The sequence below is a fragment of the Carcharhinus amblyrhynchos genome, chromosome 8, assembly GCF_965287045.1.
Source record: "Carcharhinus amblyrhynchos chromosome 8, sCarAmb.v2.hapA, whole genome shotgun sequence".
Classification (NCBI taxonomy): domain Eukaryota; kingdom Metazoa; phylum Chordata; class Chondrichthyes; order Carcharhiniformes; family Carcharhinidae; genus Carcharhinus; species Carcharhinus amblyrhynchos.
Window position 1 is genome coordinate 94,864,416 of NC_137331.1, and position 22,333 is coordinate 94,886,748.

Here is a 22,333-nt window from a genome sequence, read left to right on the forward strand (position 1 = left end):
CCCTATTTCTGTTACAGACTCCGCCCCCTCTGCATGTCAATCACCTGGACTGTTGGTCCTATCAGCCGCTCAGGCCGCTGTCTAGCCGGTAACCGGGGCCTCGGTTTATTCTGTCCCCGAGTACTGGCGTCGGGCTGACCGTTAGAAAGGGGCAGCTAAGAGCAGCTCTTACTAGTTGTCCAGTCAGGCTGTGTGGCAGCCTGCTGAGCTCCCCGATGGAGAGCGGTGAGGCAGGAAGGGCCCGGCCTGGATCCTAATCCCCCGGCCCCAGATGGACGAGCAGACTCTGCGGAGGGCGCTGCTGTGTTTCCAGGCTGAGAGGCCTGCCGCCTATGGCGAGTTTCACCGAGGCCGCAAACCAGATCGCCTCCGGGAGGGCCAGCTGTCTTATTCGGAGTTTTTCCGCCGCTTCCTGCTTCCTAACCGCCCGTGTGTCCTGTCGGCTGAGTTCACGGAGAGCTGGAGGAGCCGGCAGCACTGGGTGACGGGGCAGGAGGGCGAGCCTGACTTCCAACACCTGCTGAAACGTTTTGGTCAGTGTCATTTTGTCCTGGGCTCTGGTCAGTGTTTGCTGATGGTGTGGGGAAGGGGGGTGGACACAGCAAACCTGGGCTGTCAAAACACCAAAGTGGAAGAGTTTATCATAGAACCTCTTCAGTGCAGAAGGAGGCCATTCGGCCCATTGCGCCTGTACTGACAATAATCCCACCCCAACCCCACATGTTTACCCTCCTAATCCCCCTGACACTAAGGGGCGATGTACCTTGACCAGTCAACCTAACCTGCACATTTTTGGAGTGTGGGAGGGAACTGGAGTACCTGGCGGAAACCCATGCGGACACGGGGAGAACATGCAAACTCCATACAGTCGCCCAAGGCCGAAATTGAACCCGGGTCTCTTCTGCTGTGTGGCAGCAGTGCAAACCACTGTACCAGTCCATTTTGTTCTCTTGCCCCAAGGTCAGGCAAGGAGGAAATTCGTTTTCAAAGTTTCAATGCACAAGTGCTCAAAGTTGAAGGAGAACCTTTAGCACATCTGAGTAGCAGCAGGAGAATAAGTCAGCCTCAGTATCTTGTTGGTTGGGCTGAGTAATAATTGTGTTGCAAAGTGGGGCTATTTGCATGTTTCAGAATTGTGTGGCTGTCTAAAATAAACATTTAGCTATTCATTACAGGATGCATTGCTGAGATTTAGTCACTTGTTGGACATTACCAATAGCACCTTTCCCTTACCAGTCCAAGCTTTAAACTTAATATTGTACTTAGTTCTTAAATTACATTCTTTCGCCATATGCCTTCCTTATAATTCTGCTTTATTGCACAATTTAAACCATTCGCCTTTGCTATTTGCAGGAGATTTCATTGTCCCTGTGGCCAACTGCAATGTGAAGGAATACAATGCAAATCCAAAGCACAACATCCCTTTCAGGGACTACCTCAGTTACTGGAGAGAACACAGGGATAGTGGCTATTCATCTCCCCAGGGCTGCTTATATATGAAAGACTGGCACATGCACAGGTTAGTGCAGAGCAGGATTATTCCTGAATTGCTTTGTTTCAAACAAGCAGGTCATTCTTTCTGAAACGTGACATCAGCTAACCATAGGTTGTTGTAGGTATGACTGGTTTGATAAGAATGGAATGGAATCAAACCTGTGTCCCTGGTACTGAGGCAGCAGTGCTAACCACTGTCCCACCATGCTGCCCCAATTAACTCATGACATCAGCTAACCATAGGTTGTTGTAGGAGTTAATTGGGGCAGCATGGTGGGACAGTGGTTAGCACTGCTGCCTCAGTACCAGGGACACGGGTTTGATTCCATTCCATTCTTATCAAACCAGTCATAGTTGAAGAACTCCTCCAATGGCTCCTCGACAACTAATCACTCGTCCTCAGCACTGTTACTTCTGAAGTACCTGAGGGATCTAATGATCCACTATTGTTCACCAACATGCTATCCTTTGACAACATCATCAAATTGGGTGGCATGGTGGCACAGTGGTTAGCACTGCTGCTCACAGCGCCAGGGACCCATGTTCGATTCCCAGTTTGGGTCACAGTCTGTGCAGAGTCGTGTCTGCATGGTTTCCTCCAGATGTTCTGGTTTCCTCCCACAGCCCCAAAGATATGCTGGTTATGTGCATTGGCCATGCTAAATGCTCCCTCAGTTTACCCAAACAAGTGTCAGAGTTGGCAACTAGGAGATGTTCACTGGAACTTTATGGCAGTGTTAATGTAAGTTTACTTGTGACACTCTTAAATAAACTTTAAAAACTTTAATTTAAAATCCAGCTGAGAGCAATGGAATTAAATTCCCCCCCCCCCCCCCCCCCCCACCCCCGGTCACCATTTCCTGGCTGTAATGATCCTAAATGAAATGACTCGATAGTGTCAACCTGGTCCTCGTGGATGAGGCAATCACTCCCACTCCCGCCCCATCCCAAACTGAAAACTACCCTGTCCTTGCCGACAACGGAGCAGTGACTGCACTTGTTTAATTCACTGTACATGAAACACCTTGAGTGCTCCAAAGAACAAGGAACAGTACAGCAGAGGAACAGGCCCTTCAGCCCACCAAGCCTGCGTCAACGTATGACGCTTTTCTGAACTAAAGACCTCTTGCCTTTGTTCTCTACCTATTCATGTATCTGTAATGATGCCTTTCCTGGAAAATACTATATAAATGCAAGTTTCCATTTGGCATGGAGGAGGCAATGATGGGGAGGCAGTAGCGGAGTGGTATTGTCACAGGACCAGTAATCCAGAAACCCAGGGTAATGCTCTGGGGAACAGAAGCAGAAAATGTTGGAAAATCTCAGCAGGCCTGATATCATCTGTGAAGAGAGAATAGAGCCACACTTTGCTTTATGGTGATCCTTCATTGAAGCCCCTGGGGCTTGCATGGGTTCGAATCCCACCATGGCAGATGGTGAAATTTGAATTCAAAGTATGAAACCTTTGTTGATTTTTGTAAAAACCTATCTGGTTCACTAATGCCTTTTTATAGAAGGAAATCTGCTATCCTTACCTGGTCTGGCCAGTATGCGACACCAGGGCGAAAGGAATGGGCATAAATGCTGGTCCAGTCAGCAATGCCGATGTCTCATGAACAAATAGAAAAAATTACTTAGGGAGATCAGGAGGATGATGTAATTTTTGGAATTGCATTGTATTCCTTCACATCGCACTTGACCACAAGGAGAATGAAATCTGCAAATAGCAAATGTGAATGGTTTAAATGGTGCAATAAAGCAGAGTTACAAAGAAGGCACATGGAAAAATTGAAAAGTTATGTTGATGCAATAAGGGATAGAGGTAGAGTAGAGGGATGTTTTGCATCGGGGTCCTTGTGCATGAGTCGCAAAAACCCAGCTTGCAGGTGCAGCAGGTGGTCAGGAAGGCTAATGGGATGCTGGCCTTCATAGCGAGGGGGATTGAATATAAAAGTAGGGAGGTCTTGCTGCAGCTGTATAGGGCATTGGTGAGGCTGCAGCTGGAGTACTGTGTGCAGTTTTGGGTGCGGTACTTACGTGAGGATATTTTGGCCTTGGAGGGAGTGCAGAGGAGGTTTACTAGGCTGATGCTGGAGTTGAGGGGGTTGAGCTATGAGGAGAGGCTGAATAAACTAGGCTTGTACTCGTTAGAGTTTAGAAGAATGAGGGGAGATCTCATTGAGACGTATAAGATGATGAATGGGATGGATAGGATAGAGGTGGAGAGACACTTCCCGCTCAGAAAGGACAGTAGGACTAGGGGACACAGCCTCAAGATAAAGGGGGGGCAGTTTAGAACGGAGTTGAGGAGGAACTTCTTCACTCAAAGGGTGGTGAATCTCTGGAATTCTCTGCCCGTTGAAGTGGTGGAGGCTACCTCGCTAAATATTTTTAAGACGCGGGTTGATGGGTTTTTGATAAGAGAGGGGATTAAGGGTTATGGGGAGAGGGCGGGAATGTGGAACTGAGCCACGACAGATCAGCCATGATCTTATTGAATGGCGGGGCAGGCTCGAAGGGCTAGATGGCCTACTCCTGCTCCTATTTCTTATGTTCTTATGCATCTAATCCCACCTGTATCTGAGTCTGAGCTGCTTAGTCGTTCACTATGGAGGATGTTTTCCTTATGTGTAACTTGCTTGATGCCGATGCTAAGGTGAAAAGAAATTGGAGAGGTGTTCCATTTTCCACCACTGACATCTAAGTCGATGCCGTTTTGGTGGTGCAATTCAAACGCACCCAGTGAAAGAAAAACAAAAGGACTTGTATTTATTCAGCACCTTTCATGATCTCCGGACTTTGCGAGACTTCTCACAGCCAAATAAGCACTTTTTGAACTCCAGTTCAAATGCAGCAGCCCACTTGTGCATGGCAAGATCCCACAAAGAGCAGTGAAATAAATGAACAGATAATCTTATGGAATTGGTTGAGGAATGAATGTTGACCAAAACATGAAGAACTCCTTTGCTGCAAGATCGAGCTGCAAAATTGTTTACTTATAGCTAAGAGGGCAGATGGGACTTGATTTCTTGGGAGAAAATACTTGTAACAGTTATATGATGGGATTTGCTGATGGCACAAAGCTTGTGTGACCTGGATGCCAAAGTATGGGAGATTCATGGAGATTGATTAATTAAGCAGACTGGATGAAGAATGGCCAATTCATTTCCCTTTTGTTTGGCAGCTGTCAGTGCCTGTATTTTGTAAGATTTAACTCAAACTACTTCAGTTACAGCTTATTCAGGAGAATCCAGTCACTGCGTATGAGACTTGTCTATACCCCCATCGATGGACTAGAAAGGAAAATGATTTCCAAATAATAATTTATGATGCGCTGAAACTATCTGGTCAGCGTGAAACAATTGCCAAAAGGAAATCGAGTACTGTGCGACACTGTTACAATCCCTATGAATTCCTATAACTTTTAGAAGGAAGGAATCTCCACAGTACCAGTGGAAACAAAAATGATGGACAAGATTTCACTTCTTAAAACTTTTATTATAACAAACCAATTGGCCCATGAGTTAGGAAGTCCCAGACACAGTTAATGCCGACAAAGTGAATGCCTACGCTACTCTTCCACCGGGTATGACAGTTATAGAGGTTTACAGCATGGAAACAGGCCCTTTGGCCCAACTTGTCCATGCTGCCCTTTTTTTAAAAAACCCTAAGCTAATCCCAGTTGCCCACATTTGGCCCATATCCCTCTATACCCATCGTACCCATGTAACTATCTAAATGCTTTTTGAGATATAATTGTACCTGCCTCTACTACGACCTCTGGCAGTTTATTCCAGACACTCACCACCCTCTGTGTGAAAAATTGCCACTCTGGACCCTTTTGGATCTCTCCCCTCTCACCGTAAATCTATGCCCTCTAGTTTTAGACTCCCTACCTTTGGGAAAAGATATTAACTATTTACCTTGTCTATGCCCCTCATTATTTTATAGACCTCTATAAGGTCATCCCTCAGCCTCCTATGCTCCAGAGAAAAAAGTCCCAGTCTATTCAACCTCTTCTTATAACTCAATCCATCAAGTCCCGCTAGCATTCTAGTAAATCTTTTCTGCACTCTTTCTAGTTTAATAATAGTCTTTTCATAATAGGGTGCTCAGAATTGCACACGGTATTTCAGTTGTGGCTTTACCAATGCCTTGTACAACTTCAACAAGATGCCCCAGCTCCTGGATTCAACCAATGAAACCAAGCATACCGAATACCTTCTTCACCACTCTGTCCACCTGTGACTCCACTTTCAAGGAGCTATGAACATGTACCCCTAGATCTCTTTGTTCAGTAACTCTCCCCAACACCCTAGTGTTAACTGAGTAAGACCTGCCCTGGTCCAATCTACCAAAATTCATCATCTCGCATTTGTCTAAATTAAACTCCATCTGCCATTCATCAGTCCACTGGCCCAATTGATCAAGATCCTGTTACAAATGAAGATAACTTTCTTCACTGTCCGCTGTGCCACCAATCTGGGTGTCATCTGCAAATTTACTAACCATGCCCCTTATATTCTCATCCAAATCATTAATATAAATGAAAAATAACAATGGGCCCACTACTGATCCCTGAGGCACACCACTGGTCACAGTGGTTTGAAAAACAACTCTCTACAACCACCCTCTGGCTTGTGTCAAGTTCCAATGGCTGAGCTATCCTGTGTTCTTTTTTAGCTGACCAACCTTGGTTTATGGTCTGATTCTCTGATTCGCTCAGCTTGTTCAGATGTTGCCCTGCCAAGATCTAGAGTCATAGTTTCTTCTTACAGTTAAACAGAAAACTGGTCTATTTGTAGACAGCTCAGGTCACTTCCCTCATCTCACACATATTCTGTGTTCTGAACTATCTGCCACAAGGCATGCTGGAAGCTGACACCATTGCATTTGGCTTTTTGTTTACTTTTTGCTTCAACTTTCATCCCCATTGTAACTGCATGGGTGTCTTTTGGATCCGGCAGTAAACCTGGTGTTGTCAGACTTTTTACTGTCTTTTGGATCCCAGGAAACCAATTATTTCACATGCCGTGCCGCCTCCTCCCCTGCCTCCAACCCCACTCCACCCCGAACATTCCCCAGTTCACTTTGATTTTAAATGGGAAGTCATACGAAAAGAAAATACCAAAGCACGTGGGTCATCATTGATACTGAATTACATGCCAAAACTAGTTATACTGACATTGTACAGGTCAATGGTGAGACCCATTTTGGGGTGTGGTTTCCAGTATTGCCTACTCTATTTATAACGGATATAAAGCAGAGGTGCTTCAATCTTAGTGAACAGCATAAGACAAGTTCTGTTATAGAGTCATAGAGGTTTACAGCATGGAAACAGATCCTTTGGCTCAACTTATCCAGTTGCCTAGTTTTTACCATTAAGCTAGTCCTAATTGCCTGTATTTGGCCCAAATCCCTCCAATCTAATCTTACCCATGTAACTGTCTAAATGCTTTTTAAAGACAAAATTGTACCCGCCTCTACTACTATTTTTGGCACTTCGTTCCAGACACTCACCACCCTCTGGACCCTTTTATATCTCTCATCTTAAACATATGCCGTCTAGTTTTAGACTCCCCTACTGTTGGAAAAGAATGTTGACTATCTACCATATTTATGCCCCTCATTATTTTATAGATCTCTGTGAGATCAGGCCTGAGCCTTCTACACTCCAGGAAAAAAAAGTCCAAGTCTATCCAGCCTCTCTTTAAAACTCAAACCATCAAGTTCTGGTAGCATCCTAGTAAATCCTTTCTGCATTCTTTCTAGTTTAATAATATGTTCTATCAAGAAATTAGATCATGTCTTTTCTGCACCTTAACTCAATTTACTGCCTTCGTTTGATTTTGCTGTCAAAAGGTGTTTGTCATCATAGAATATATGAAGGAGGAGGCCATTCGGCCCATCAAGACCACACTGACAATAATTCCACCCAAGCCCTATACTTGTAATCCCCCAGACCTGTTTCCCGTAATCCAAGTATTTAGAACATAAGAAATAGGAGCAGGAGTAGGCCATCTAGCCCTTCGAGCCTGCCCCGCCATTCAATAAGATCATGGCTGATCTGTTGTGGCTCAGTCCCACTTTCCCGCCCTCTCCCCATAACCCTTAATCCCCTCTCTTATCAAGAACCCATCAACCCGCGTCTTAAAAATATTTAGCGAGGCAGCCTCCACCACTTCAACGGGCAGAGAATTCCAGAGATTCACCACCCTTTGAGTGAAGAAGTTCCTCCTCAACTCCGTTCTAAACCGCCTCCCCTTTATCTTGAGGCTGTGCCCCCTAGTCCTACTGTCTTTTTTGAGCGGGAAGAGTCTCTCCACCTCTATCCTATCCATCCCATTCATCATCTTATACGTCTCAATGAGATCTCCCCTCATTCTTCTAAACTCTAGCGAGTACAAGCCTAGTTTATTCAGCCTCTCCTCATAGCTCAATCCCCTCAACTCCGGCATCAGCCTAGTAAACCTCCTCTGCACTCCCTCCAGGGCCAAAATATCCTTGCGCAGGTGCGGCGCCCAAAACTGCACACAGTACTCCAGCTGCGGCCTCACCAATGCCCTATACAGCTGCAGCAAGACCTCCCTACTTTTATATTCAATCCCCCTCGCTATGAAGGCCAGCATCCCATTCGCCTTCCTGACCACCTGCTGCACCTGCAAGCTGGGTTTTTGCGACTCATGCACAAGGACCCCGAGGTCCCTCTGCACCGTCGCCTGCTGCAGTTTTTCGCCACGTAAGTAATAGTCCTTCCTACCATTCTTCCTACCAAAGTGGACCACCTCACACTTGCCAACATTAAATTCCATTTGCCATTTCCTGGCCCATTCACCCAGCCTATCTAGATCCTTCTGCAGACTCTCCACACCCTCCGCACAATTTGCCTTTCCCCCAATCTTGGTGTCATCAGCAAATTTCAACACCCTGCACTCGGTTCCCTCCTCCAGATCATCTATATAAATGGTAAATAGCTGAGGCCCCAGCACCGACCCCTGGGGCACCCCACTACCCTGCTAATCCTCCTAATCTACGCATCTTGGGACACTAAGGGGCAATTTATCATGGCCAGTCAACCTAATCTGCATATCTTTGGACTGTGGGAGGAAACCAGAGCACCCAGAGAAAACCCACAGGAGAGAACGTGCAAACTCCACACAGACAGTGACCCAAGCGGTAGACAGAGGGGACCAGTGGATGTGGTGTTTCTCGATTTTCAAAAGGCGTTTGATAAGGTGCCGCACAAAAGGTTGCTTCAGAAGGTTAGGGGGCATGGAGTTGGGGGTAAGGTGTTAGCGTGGATAGAGGATTGGTTGTCTAATAGGAGGCAGAGAGTTGGTATCAATGGGTGCTATTCTGATTGGCGGTTGGTGACTAGTGGAGTGCTGCAGGGATTGGTGCTGGGGCCTCAACTGTTTACCATTTATATAGATGATCTGGAGGAGGGGGCTGAGTGTAGGGTGTTGAAATTTGCTGATGACACGAAGATGAGTGGAAAAGCAAATTGTGCGGAGGGTGTGGAAAGTCTGCAGAGGGATCTAGATAGGCTGAGCGAGTGGGTGAGGACCTGGCAGATGGAGTACAATGTTAGCAAGTGTGAGGTTTGGCAGGAGTAATAGGAGGGATTACTATTTAAAGGGCAAAAAGCTGCAGCATGCTATGGTGCAGAGGGATCTGAGGGTCCTTGTGCATGAGTCGCAAAAACCCAGTCTGCAGGTGCAGCAGGTGATCAAGAAGGCAAATGGGATGCTGGCCTTTATAGCGAGGGGGATAGAATATAAAAGCAGGGAGGACTTGCTGCAACTGTACAAGGCACTGGTGAGGCCGCAGCTGGAGTACTGTGTGCAGTTTTGGTCGCCGCACTTGTGCAAGGATATTTTGGCCTTGAAGGAAGTGCAGAGGAGGTTCACTAGGCTGATGCTGGAGATGAGGGGGTTGGACTGTGAAGAGAGGCTGAATAAACTGGGTCTGTACTTGTTGGAGTTTAGAAGGATGAGGGGGGATCTTATAGAGATGTATGAGATAATGAAGGGGATGGATAGGGTAGAGGTAGAGAGATTCTTCCCGCTCAGAAAGGACAGCAGGACTAGAGGGCACAGCCTCAAGATGAGGGGGGAGCAGTTTAGAACGGAGTTGAGGAGGAACTTCTTCACTCAAAGGTTGGTGAGTCTCTGGAATTCTCTGCCCGTTGAAGTGGTGGAGGCTACCTCGCTAAATATATTTAAGACACGGGTAGATAGGTTTTTGGTAGGCAAGGGAATTAAGGGTTATGGGGAGAAAGCGGGAAAGTGGAACTGAGCCACTTCAGATCAGCCATGATCTTGTTGAATGGCGGGCCAGGCTCAAGGGCTAAATGGCCTACTCCTCCTATTTCTTACGTTCTTATGGTTAGCATAGTCAATTCAATGTGCGACTGCGCTGCCCATGTAGCATACTAATTCTTTCTTTGCTTAGTGTTGCAAAGAAGAAATTGTATTGCACTTAATATCGAAGCAGCAGTTCAACAAACAAAGATAATGAAATACAGTTAACTTTTCCTGCCTTCTCTGATTTGTCTGTCCTTGGTATACAGACTTCTCCTCCTGTCGGTTCTTTCTACTCATTGCTTGCTCTGATCTCAATTTGTTCACCATGGAGTTCAATTTCCAGCTCTTATCTGTTTCTCAACTGCTCTCCCAAATCAGCTCTCCAGGTTTCTGACCTGCTCGTTCTAATATCCAGGTTCTAACTTTCCTCAATGGCCTGGCAACTGATCTTTGTGCTCTACTCCTTAAGGACCCAGTTCTCATTTTCCTTGATTTTGTGGTTCCTGTTTTTTCATCTTCCCTGGATATCCTGGTTCCAATCTTCCCCAATATTCTAGTTCTAATTATGCTCAAAAAGCCCCATTTTATGATTTGCTGTCCCTACTATCATGTTTCTCAATCTCCTGAACTTTCTGTATCATTTCCCTAATCTGCTGTCTCTGGATATCTTGACTTTCATTCTTCCAAATCTCCATGATTTGCTGTTCTCGTTGTCCTTGTTATCCAATGACAAAGAAGCAGGATTAAAAATGCTTTTCCAAAATGACAGATTGCTCAAAATCAAATAAGATAAACCAACGGTAAATTGAAAATACATCATGTACTAAAGGTACCAGAGCTTTAGAAACTGGGTACTCAGGAACAGAAGACCAAATATGGACAACGCACCATATGTAAGCTTAAAAGGGCCCACAATTGATGCATTGGAATGAATTTGGCAAAGATGATAACCTTAAGGGACTAGGAAATGAAGGAAGGTTCAAACAACAAATTTACTAATGTTATTAGAGAAAAGTAAACTGAGAACATGTCAGGTATTTAGCATACTACAGGTAAGATAGTGAGCGTGGTTTTCAACTTGGACAATGAACAAAGGACTATAGGACGCAAGGATAAAGTTTGTAAGCTGTGACTCGATGGGGCAGATTATATAGTCTGGAAGGAGCAGGTTTGATGGATGTTTCTTACATGTTTTGTAATATTCCTGTCTAAACCATGGCCCTTTTTGGTTTTTAGGGTTTTCCCTGATCATGGAGCTTACAGTACTCCTCTCTTCTTCCAGTCCGACTGGCTAAATGAATACTGGGACACTATTGAATTGGACGATTATCGTTTTGTTTACATGGGTCCCAAAGGATCATGGTAAGTGTATTCTGTATCCGAAAGCGTTTGCTTCTCTAATAAAGAACCATCATAAGACCGTAGAACATAGGAGCCATTCGGCCAATCAAGTCTGCACTGCCATTCAATGAGATCGTGATTGATCTGATATGTAATCCACAACTCCACTTTCCCACCTTATCCCCATAACCCTTGATTGCCTTACTGATTAAAAATCTGTCAGTCTCAATCTTGAACATATCTAAATGGCATATGTCAGGCCCAAGCAGCTGGGAATGGAGAGAGCGTTGCAGGAATACAGAGAGAGTAGGAGGGATCTCAAACAGGGAGTTAGGAGAGCAAAGAGGGGGCATGAGATGGCTTTGGCAGGTAGGGTTAAGGAGAATCCAAAGGCGTTTTACTCTTATCTTAAGAACAAAAGGGTGGCTAGGGGTAAAATCGGTCCTCTCAGGGACAGACGTGGGGAATTGTGCTTAGAGGCAGAGGGAATGGGGGAGATCCTGAATGAATACTTTGCGTCGGTATTCACGAAGGAGAGGGGCTTGATGTCTAGTACAGTCATTGAGGGAGCGGTAGACCAATTGAAAGATCTATTGATTACGAGGGAAGAAGTGTTAAGGCTTTTAGAGGGCATTGAAACCGATAAATCTCCAGGGCCTGATTGCATTTATCCTAGGCTGCTTAGAGAGGCGAGGGATGAGATTGCTGGGCCTCTGACGCGAATCTTTGTCTCTTCTTTGGACACAGGTGAGGTCCCAGAGGACTGGAGGATAGCAAACGTGGTACCGTTGTTTAAAAAGGGTAGGAGGGATAGCCCGGGTAACTATAGGCCGGTGAGCTTAACGTCAGTGCTGGGTGCGTTGATGGAGAGGATTCTTAGGGATAGGATGTATGCGCACTTGGAGCGTTGCGATCTGATTAAGGATACGCAGCATGGCTTTGTCAAGGGGAAGTCTTGCCTTACGAATCTGGTAGAATTCTTTGAGGAGGTGACAAAAACGGTTGACAAAGGACGAGCCGTTGATGTCATCTATATGGATTTCAGTAAGGCATTTGACAAAGTCCCTCATGGTAGGTTGGTACAGAAGATTAAAGCTCATGGGATATGTGGTCAGGTATCTAGATGGGTAGAGAACTGGCTTGCAAAGAGGAGTCAGAGAATAGTTGTGGAGGGGTCTTTTTCTAGCTGGAGGTCTGTCACTAGTGGTGTGCCGCAGGGCTCGGTACTGGGACCTCTTCTCTTTGTAGTGTATATAAATGATTTGGAAGAGAGAGTAGGTGGTGTGATCAGCAAATTTGCTGATGACACCAAGATGGCTGGATTGGCAGGCAGTGAGGAGCTCGGGCTCGGGCTCGTTGGGCCGAAGGACCTGTTTCCCGGGCTGATTTTTGTTCTTTGTAAATGACCCTGACTCTCTAGCCCTATATGATGAAGAATTCTGCAGATTCACTACCTTCTGACAGAGGAAATTCCTCCTCATCTCCATGTTAAATGGGCAACCCTTTACTCTGAGATTATGCTGTTTTGTCCTAGACACTCCCACAAGGGCAAACAATCTCTTAACATCTACCCTATCAAGCCCCAAGAATCCTATAAAAGTCTCAATACGGTCATCTATCTCATTCTTCTAAACTCCAATGAGTACAGTTCCAACCTACTTAACCTCTCCTCATAAGAAAACCCCTTCCTAGGATAAACTTAGTGAACCATCTCTGGACTGCCTCCAATGCCAGTATATCTTTCCTTAGATGAGGGGACCCAAACTGTTCACAGTATTCCACGTGTGGTCTAACTTTTTATTTTTATACTCCATTCCCTTGGAAATGAAGGCCAGCATTCCATTGACCTTCCCTATTACCTGTTGAACTTACATGCTAGCTGTTTGTGACTTATGATGAGGATTCCCAAATCCAAAACAAAGACATATTGGGTTGTCCATTAATGGACAATTAATGCAGTGCATGCAAAGCTCTGACACAGTTACATGATGTTATATGAAGTCTATGGCCCAGAAACAGGCCATTCCACTGAACTAATCTAAAGCCTTTTCCCATCCATCCAACCTTATCAGCATATCCCTCTTTTCTCCGTCATGTTTCTTTCTAACTTTCCCTTCAACGAAGTGTTGTTGCCTGTCCCAAATACGCCTTGGGGTAGTCAGTTCCACGTTAGTTAAAGCAACTTTTGTTGAATTCTTACTGGATTTATTTCTATTCTGATATATTTAATTCCCTTTTGAAAGTCACAATTGAATCTGCTTCCCCCACTCTTCAAGACAGTGTGTTCTAGATTATAGTATGCGGTGAGTTAAAAAAAAAATCCTCCTTTCCCACCTGTTCTTTTTTGCTGATTATCCTAAGTTTGTATTCTCTGGTTCCTAATTCTCATCCCAGTAAAAATAGGTTGTCCTTTAAATTCCTCTAATTTTGAGTGGTGACTAATCCATTTTTCAGATAAGACATTGCACCAAGGCCTGTCTGCTCTCAAAAGCTGAATGTGAGAGATCCTATGACTCTATTTTGAAAAAGAATTGGGGAGCTCTCCTCGGTGTCTAAGCTGATATTTATCCTTGATCAGCATCATAGCAGATTATCCTGTCATTCTCACAGTGCTATTTATGGATACTTGCTATGTGCAAATTTTCTACATTACAATAGTGACACTTCAAAAAGTACTAAATTAGCTATTAGTTAAAGTGTTTTGTGATGTCCTGGTGTAGTGAAAGATGCTTTATAAATACAAGTTTCTGTTATATGCACTAATAGAAGCTAAAGTAGCTATGAATCAACCCAGGTCAGCTCATAGAGCAGTAAATTGATCAATGTTGAAGAGTTGAAATACAGAACAAATCACATTTATACAGTATTTAATGTGGAAATGCCATCAGGCACTTCACAGAAGAGAAACAGATGCCACAGCAGCAAAAGTTGAAAAGGTGACCAAAGCCTGGTTTAATAGATATGCTTTAAGAAAGGTAGGCAGGTGGGGGAGGTGTTTAATTTGTTCTCAAGATGCAGGGCCATATTTAGTGTCAATTTCTCTGTGCCCTGAGAAGATGGCCAAGACTAGTCTTGAATTACCACCGTCTTTATGATGACGGTACTCCCACAATGATGGCAAATGTGGAATTCCAGAATTTAACCCAGCCATGAGTTAGGGTGGCAGTTCTAAACAATATGGTAGAGTTAGCTAACCACTCTGATGAAATGGAGAGAAGAGTGGGGTAGACAGAAAGCTAGAATCTGAGGAACGGAAGATATGTAATAACACATGTGACTCCAAGTAGAAGAGGTTGAATGGGTGAAACTATGCTTTGTAGCAAGGATAAGGTTTGAAATTCAATGTATTTTGTAGATAGGAACTCAGTGGAGGTTAGCAAGAGCGAGTGGTGTATGAACTACCCTTGGTAATGTTGTTCCCAACGTACTATAGAAAATCCCATTTATTATCAATACACATTAGCTATAAGATGATTGTAGATCTCAACTCTGGTATATGCCTCCCCAATGAAACTCCAAACCCCATTGTAATCGATCGTACATTAACACTTAGTTACAAATTGTCATGTCTTCTGTCCTGTTAATCTCCTGTCCTGTTGAACAGGCTCCTGGTTGCGTAGGATACATAGTAATTTAAAGAATCAAAAGAGAACATTTTAGTTCACCTGCCAGTCTCTGAAATTTAAAATTCTATGCATTACTCTTTTTCATTTCTCTCCATCATTGCTGACTAAATATTCAAATTTCTGAATTTACAATGTGGCTGTATTTTGTTCCTAAGCGCAGATATTTTGGATATAATTCCCGGTTGATTTCTCCATGAGACCACAAATGATGATATCAGGTGATGCGAAAAGCAAGAAAGAAACCTTGTGAAGGAATTCTAGCTTCACACCTGCATGATATATAATCCCCTTTTCTCTTCCCTACTGTAGGACACCATTTCACGCCGATGTATTCCGGTCTTATAGCTGGTCAGCCAACATCTGTGGGCGGAAGAAGTGGCTGCTGTTCCCACCTGGTCAGGAGGAATACTTGAAGGACCACAGTGGTCACCTTGTTTATGATGTCCAGTCTCCAATCCTGCAAGACAGTAAGCGTTACCCAAAATACAGCCAGTGCTGTCAACCCATTGAGGTGGTACAGGAAGCTGGAGAGGTCATCTTCGTTCCTAGCAGTTGGCACCATCAAGTATACAATCTGGTATAGAAAACAAATCTTGTAGATGTTACTTTTCTTTAAGCTGTTGATACCATTGGCCATATAATGTTGAGAGTAAGTGATTTCTAACAATTAAAAATATGAAGATGTTGGACAATTGCAGTGCAGCTCATTTTAGCATAGGATCGCTACAGTGCAGTAGGAGGCCATTGAGACTGCACCAACAACAAATCCACACAGGCCCCATCCCAGCAACTCCATATATTTACCCTGCTAATCCCTCTGACACTAAGGGGCAATTTAATAAGGTCAATCAACCTAACCCACACATCTTTATACTGTGGGAGGAAACCAGAGGAAATCCACACAGCCACGGTGAGAACGTGCAAATTCCACACAGTTAACTCCCACACTCTGGCACTTGTTCGAGTACACTGATGGAGAATTTAGCATGGCCAGTGCACCTATCCAGCATGTCTTTCAGACTGTGGGAGGAAACCCATGCAGACATTGGGAGAACGTGCAGACTCCGCACAGACAATGACCCAAGCCAGGAATCAAACCCGGGTCCCTTGCACTGTGAGGTAGTAGTGCTAACCACTGAGCCGCTCCAGCTTGATCTCACTGTTGATGTCATGGAATTAAAATATTCAGCTCAGGATTCTATCATAAAATCAAGGCAAATAAGATGGATGCCCAAGAGGTCGGCAATCCTATTAAGTGATCGAATTTTTGCAAGTGATGCATCACTCTTTGAGATGCAAAAGCCCTTGGCCTTCAGGATATCTGGTAAAACTAGAACACCATTTTATGTTTTAATTTCTATGGCTTAATTTGTGGAGTTTAGGGTTTTTAATTTTCCCTTCATAATTGCACTGGAATTACACTGCCTTTTAAAGTGGTGTAATCTATAATCAATAATTTTATATTCTTCTGTTCAGGAAGACACTATCTCCATCAATCACAACTGGCTAAATGGCTGCAACATAGACATCATGTGGCAATTCCTACAGGGGGAGCTGACAGCAGTCCAGGAGGAGATCAGTGAGTGGAAGGATTGTATGGAGGACTGGCACCAACATTGTCAGGTAATGGAGAGAGTAATCCATGTCTTTATTCTTTGACTTAATGACTGAATTTCAGTGTAAATTAGAGAAGCATAGCAAAATGGCTGGTTTGGGAAATGGAACACAATACAGTAATACAAGTTTTATTAATTTTCAGGATGCAGGCATCACTGGTAAAGGCTACCATTCTTAGTCTGATGTTAATTGCTCTGTAAGGATATGGGCTATATTCTTAGATGAATTAAATCTGTGTGATATTCTTTGTAACTATTCAACGCCACGCTTGTTGGTTAACTCAGAGCCAACAACATTCGTGCAGATTTGGAGTTGCCCTTAAAGCAAATTTCCTTCCGCAAAGTAACAGAATCAATTAGGGGTTTTTATGGTAATTAACAGCAAGTGCTGAATGACTTGTTTCAACACTGATTTGATGGGTTCTGAGATGGCTTATAAATTTAATGCGCTGTCTACCAACTCTACTGCATGCAGGGCAGTGTAAATGGGTTGTTTGGAGATATGTGCACTCCCTCTCACACGTGACTTTGTCTCTGCATGTTCTCAATGAAGTCTGTAGACGTGGTTAGTTCTTTCCCTGATGACCCTTTCCCATATGTTCATAAGTCAGAGTCCCAGGATCAATGGATATCTCGGATGCTTTGAGGACATTCCTAAAGCATTTCCACTATCCTACCCAACACTGTCATGGCTGTGTTGTGAATAAAACAGTTGCTTTGGTAGTCTGGTAACAGGTTATTGAACCTCATGTCCTACCCAGTGGATTTGAATTTTAGTGATTGCTAATAGTACTCTCCAAGCTTTGAAATGCCTGCTGTAGGTCTCTGAAGCATATTGGAGTGCAGGAATCACTACTGCCCAGTAAACCATGGTGCATACAGCAGCATAAACACTACAGAACCAGTACAGACTTATCTCACCAGGCTTAAGGCACATTCTTGGACAGCACACAAGGGGAATTACTCTGCATCAGATTATTCTGCATTTAACCTGCATGTGTTTAATGCCAAATCTAAATAGTGTTCTGTTTCGTGCCACAAACATTCTAGGCACAATATATAAGAGTATTTACTGAGAAGCATTTACATAACAGGTAAGAATAGTCCCTAAACTATTGCTGAGAAAATGGAGGAAACACAGATGATAGCTTCAGGAAATAAAAATGATGGAATGATGCCTGTAAAACCACAATGCGTTAAAACTTGTTGTGCCTCTATCAGAAAAATGTATAAACTGCATGTCAGGGAAACAAAGTTGACTTATGTTGATTTATTCTGGGACCTGCATATGGGTATAGCCAGAAGTGCTGCTGGGGATATAAGCCAGAACGGAGAACACGAGGGGATCACAAAATGAAGGAACCCTCGAAAGTTAATATAATTCCAAAAATAGAGACTCAATTGCATTGGAGGGAAAATCCCTCTGGAGGACTTGTTTCAGCTTCACCTGTTGCCTTTTATCCACAAGCTTCCTTTATTGGGGCATAGAATCTCCAGATCTGAGGGCCCCTAACTTGCAGTTGAAGAGTACACTCAAGTAGCTGTTAGGCTCGGCAGTCAGTGGGAAGCTCTGTCATTTTCCTCATTAGTCCCTTAACAGCTCATTATAGGATCCCTGCCACTACTGATGGGTAACTGTTGCTAATAGTAAGGACACTGGAAGGCACAAAGACATCTGGGTATCAACATGATGCCCTTATCTCTAATCTTGCTCCCAGTTCCACCTTCAAACTTATCTCTGCGATTGTGTGGACATTCTGCCCTATGTGCTGCAAATAGTGTGAGGAGAATTCTCTCTTTAACTTATTACCATGTTAATTCTATAATGTATGTTAATAAACTTTACCTGCAACCATAAACACTGTTTCCTGATTAGAAAACCCTGACAAAGGAACAGCACTCAAAGGCTTTTGTTACCAAATAATCCTGTTGAACTTTAACCTGGTGTTGTGAGACTTCTTACCAGATTTCAACCCTGCCATTGAGTCAGTGGACAGTTAAAGTCACAGGTCACATGCTAACCACAGTCTTGCGCATTTAGTTATGATTCCCATTTTAACCTGCTATTCTAAGCTGGCAGAAAAGATGCCCACTTAAACAGTAATGCGCCTGCTTCAAGTGCACGGTTAGCCATCTCCAAGTCCTATAATGAAAATTCACGCTCCTTCTTAAACTCCCTTACCCACACTCCTACTGCCTACCTCTAGAGGCCATTGGAGCTTAATTTTTAAGAACTGGAAATTGTTTTCCACCCATTTGTTAAGTTGGCAGGCTGCCAGTGCTAATGAGATTCATCAGTTAAAATTGCTGTGGCCTTATTAGATAGGGGTCATGGGTAGAGAGGTGGTGTTGAGATGGCAGCGTGGGCTCATTGGGCCGAAGGGCCTGTTTCCCAGGCTGATTTTGTTCTTTGTTGTTCTTAGTTCTTATTCCACTATAAGCAGCTGGGAAATGAACTCCCCAGTGTGGTTTCCTGCCACACACTCGCTGCAAATTAAAACATACCACAATTTTCAACATTCATTCAGGCATGACAGTATTTGCAGGAATCTCAACATACTGAAGTTTTGAAAATAATTTACAATACAATATATGGCGGTCTACTGTAACTTAGAGCCTGTGTTGTGGATAGTCTTGAGGGTGGTTTGGGTACAAATATTCTTTCCCCCTTTTCATTTCTTTCTTGTGCAAGCCAACTCCTCAGTCTTCCTTTGGTCCTGTTGGTGTTTTTTTTTTCCCCCCCTACACATGCTGAATTTTAGTGCTATACTTGCTAAACAGAATAGCTTGAATGGCACATTACAATAACAGAAATAGCTGATGTAAGAGACAGTGGTGTAGAGAGTGTTCTTCATGGGATGACTTTTTAAATCAGATTGTTGGAATCAACACAAAGGTGCTTCACTCTGACAGACCTAGGATTTTTTACTGAATAGATTATTCTGCATCTAACCCTGCCACATTTAACTCAGGAGCACTTGAAGAGACTGGGATTTATTTTGTGACCAATCTATTGTATCCCTTACCTGGGAGAGTTTCACAGGGTAGTAAGAGTTTCTAATCTGAGAATTTTAAAAACAGACATTGCTCAACGAGAATAAAAAAAAGTATGTGTTCTGTTCCTATTTGTTTCAGCTCCTCTTGAAATCATGCACTGGAATCAACTACTGTGAATTCTACACCTTTCTGAAAATAATTGCCAAAAATAGGATAGCAGTACTAGAGGCTACTTCAGGAGACTCAGCAGCCCTCCAGAGCACACTTCCTACAGAACTACCTGCCCTTGGACCATGTCATTCAGTGTTTGACTTGCACCGGACTAAAGATGTGCTGACTTCAGTACTCGCCAATGAGGACTTCAGTAAGCTCGATCTAGACTTGTTGAATCCTCATCCAGAGGAACTGCTGCATGAAATTAAAGAAATTACGGATTCTATCTTATGAAATTTTACCTCCTGTAATTTCTTGTTAACCAAATTAAATGACAACTTTTGTTCAGTTCAAAGAAAATGTGGAATTCAGAATTATCCTCTGGGTTAAGAGAGAAGGAATAAGCACACTTAATGCTTAGCCATATATGGATAAAGAGTGAAAGCACAAAGGCAACTGTCACTAAGGTATTCATCCAGACAAGGAATTCAAATTTATGACAGTCTGCAAAGTTCACACCAGTAAAAAGAACCATGAAAATCTTGAATCATAAGAAATGCAGAACTGATAGGCTTCCTTTCTAAGAGGAAGCCTACTATCTTTGCAGAGTCTGGACTGAGACTTTTAAATCACTATAGTATTATATAAACATATTTACAACAACGTCAGGACTTGGCTCAGCTGCACCCCTACTGTCGAACAGCCTGCCAAAGCTCACTGCTGCACCGATACCTTGACTAAACAAGGCAAAAAAAGAGTAGCTACGCCTTATCCCAACACATCAGCACCAGCAGAAGAGGAGAAACTGAGGCAATAATAACAAGGATAGGTACCTGAAAGAGGTTATAGAATAGAAAACGCTCCCAAAATATGTGCAATTATTTAGAGTAGAATTTGTCCTGAAAAAAATTAAAATTTTATTTCAAACAAAAGTATTCCATCATAAAAGATTTGAATCATTTTATATACTTATTTTCACTGACAATTTATCCTATGCTTCAAAGTGAATCTACTTGCATCTCCTGTGGGAGAACTGTCTTTTACAGATATGTAGGCCTCCAGTGTTGTAGTCCAGATCCCCATAGCAAAGAGTGTACTCTTTGGAATTCATTGAAAATGGAGAAACCGCCAGCTGTGTTGCTGATAGAAATGCAGAGTGGGTTGGTCAGGATGAGAAGGACAAAAATGTAGACCTACCTTCACAAGCTTATATTTTACTTTTCCTTTCAAGAGTTCCAATGCTTTGCTTTTGTATCAGATTTCCAACATATACAGTTTAAAAAAAAATCATTTGTGGGTGCTTCTTTATAAGGAGCAGAATCAATAGCAACAGCACAGCACTATGCAAAGCCCAGAGTATTAACCTGTATTGGACCTTCTCCAGCTCTGCAATGCAGCACAGAAACATGTTGGTCTTTGCGTGAAGACTGCCAATTTTAGTAAATGACCTGGTCATGCTACCAACATTGTCACACAGGATCACCACAGCATAGACACTAACACCAATGCAGTGTCTCCATGTCGCATGGCTAGGTCATATTTACATCCAGATGCAGCACATGGCTCTCCAGGCTGTACTGCTAGGAGTTAAACACCAACGCTCAGGGCCTAGATCGCCAAAAGGGACTGCTGCTTAACAGCAAATTTATAGACAGGAGGGGGCAGCCCACAAAAGTGGCTTTACTACAACAGTAACGCAAGTGCATTCCCAACCAAATTCAGCATTCTTGGGACTATGGGAAGCATTTGTAATTGGAATTATGATAACCCTTGAATGTTACTGAAGGAAAATACACAGAGAAGCCCTCAGGACTCTTATAAAGGGGAGTTGAGAGAAATAAAACTAATCCCTAGAGAGCCTCAATTTAAAGGTAGGTAGTTCTTAAGGATGTTGATGAGAAACTGAACCAGGGACCTAAGAACAATTGCTAGAATTATAAATTTAGAAAAGTACATCAAAAGTAACCAAAATTACTAGGCATCCACTTCCTAATTATTTTTAAATTTGCAAAACCAAAGGAGAGGCCCAAAGCCTACCCAGTGATGTGAACTCTGTAGAGTAGGAAGAGTTGGAGGTTCCATCTCTTGTAGTATAGATGGCACACAGAAAAATAAGCCCATAAAGCTCATGGGATTCATAGGTCTTACACCAAGCAGAAATGCAGTGGGGAGCCTAAAACAGTGTCAAGGAGAGTGGGATATATGGAAGTGTAATCATTAGAAAACAGCATGGATCTCAGCTGTGGAGAAGAGTGAACTAGTCTTAGATTCCTCCAGTAACAAATATCCAGTAATAGCACTATAGATTGTTCCTCGATAACAGGAACGGAATGAGAGTACTGACTGCCAATCCTTCAGGATGATTTGGAGGAATTCTGGTTTAATCCCCAGAGTACTGCTACATGCAACCCAAGGGAAATATAAAACAACCTTGTTATGAACCAATTAAGAATCAAGAAACAGCTGTTCCCATTTGTCGTCATGTTTAAAGAAAGAGGATTCCTCCACCTTCCAAAGTGTTAGACTGTTTAAAACAGAGAACAAACCTGATTAAAAGTGCAAAAAAACTTTATTCAAGATAGTATAATCTGCAATATCTCATTAAAATATTTGGTTACAAATGCATAATATACAAACATTTTATCATTCATCGATCCCTTAGCTTTATGTTTGTTCCAATTGCAGGTCGATACATACCCCACAGTAAACATAACTGAGCTGTACCCACTCGTGACTTTGATGTGAAATGGTAATAATGGGACTGACAAACCAGCAAGTTTTTCAGTTTCACCCCAGTGAT

General features: G+C 43.2%; 1 protein-coding gene across 1 annotated transcript; it reads left to right on the forward strand.

Annotated features, from left to right (window-relative positions):
* The first annotated feature begins 32 nt into the window (after positions 1-32).
* jmjd4 (jumonji domain containing 4) lies at positions 33-20,487 on the forward strand. The gene is made up of 6 exons (XM_080194524.1): positions 33-533; positions 1,354-1,519; positions 11,037-11,162; positions 15,077-15,344; positions 16,244-16,390; positions 19,519-20,487. Exons 1-6 carry the CDS (start codon positions 272-274, stop codon positions 19,825-19,827), a joined length of 1,278 nt encoding a protein of 425 aa, XP_080050650.1. The 5' UTR covers positions 33-271; the 3' UTR covers positions 19,828-20,487.
* The last annotated feature ends 1,846 nt before the right edge of the window (positions 20,488-22,333 follow it).

Excerpts from the sequence above, each read along its gene's own strand:
- jmjd4 (XM_080194524.1), top strand. The coding sequence starts at position 272 with ATGGACGAGCAGACTCTGCGGAGGGCGCTGCTGTGTTTCCAGGCTGAG. Across the intron at positions 1,520-11,036 it reads AAAGACTGGCACATGCACAG|GGTTTTCCCTGATCATGGAG; the intron begins GTTAGTGCAGAG and ends TTTGGTTTTTAG. Across the intron at positions 15,345-16,243 it reads ACCATCAAGTATACAATCTG|GAAGACACTATCTCCATCAA; the intron begins GTATAGAAAACA and ends TCTTCTGTTCAG.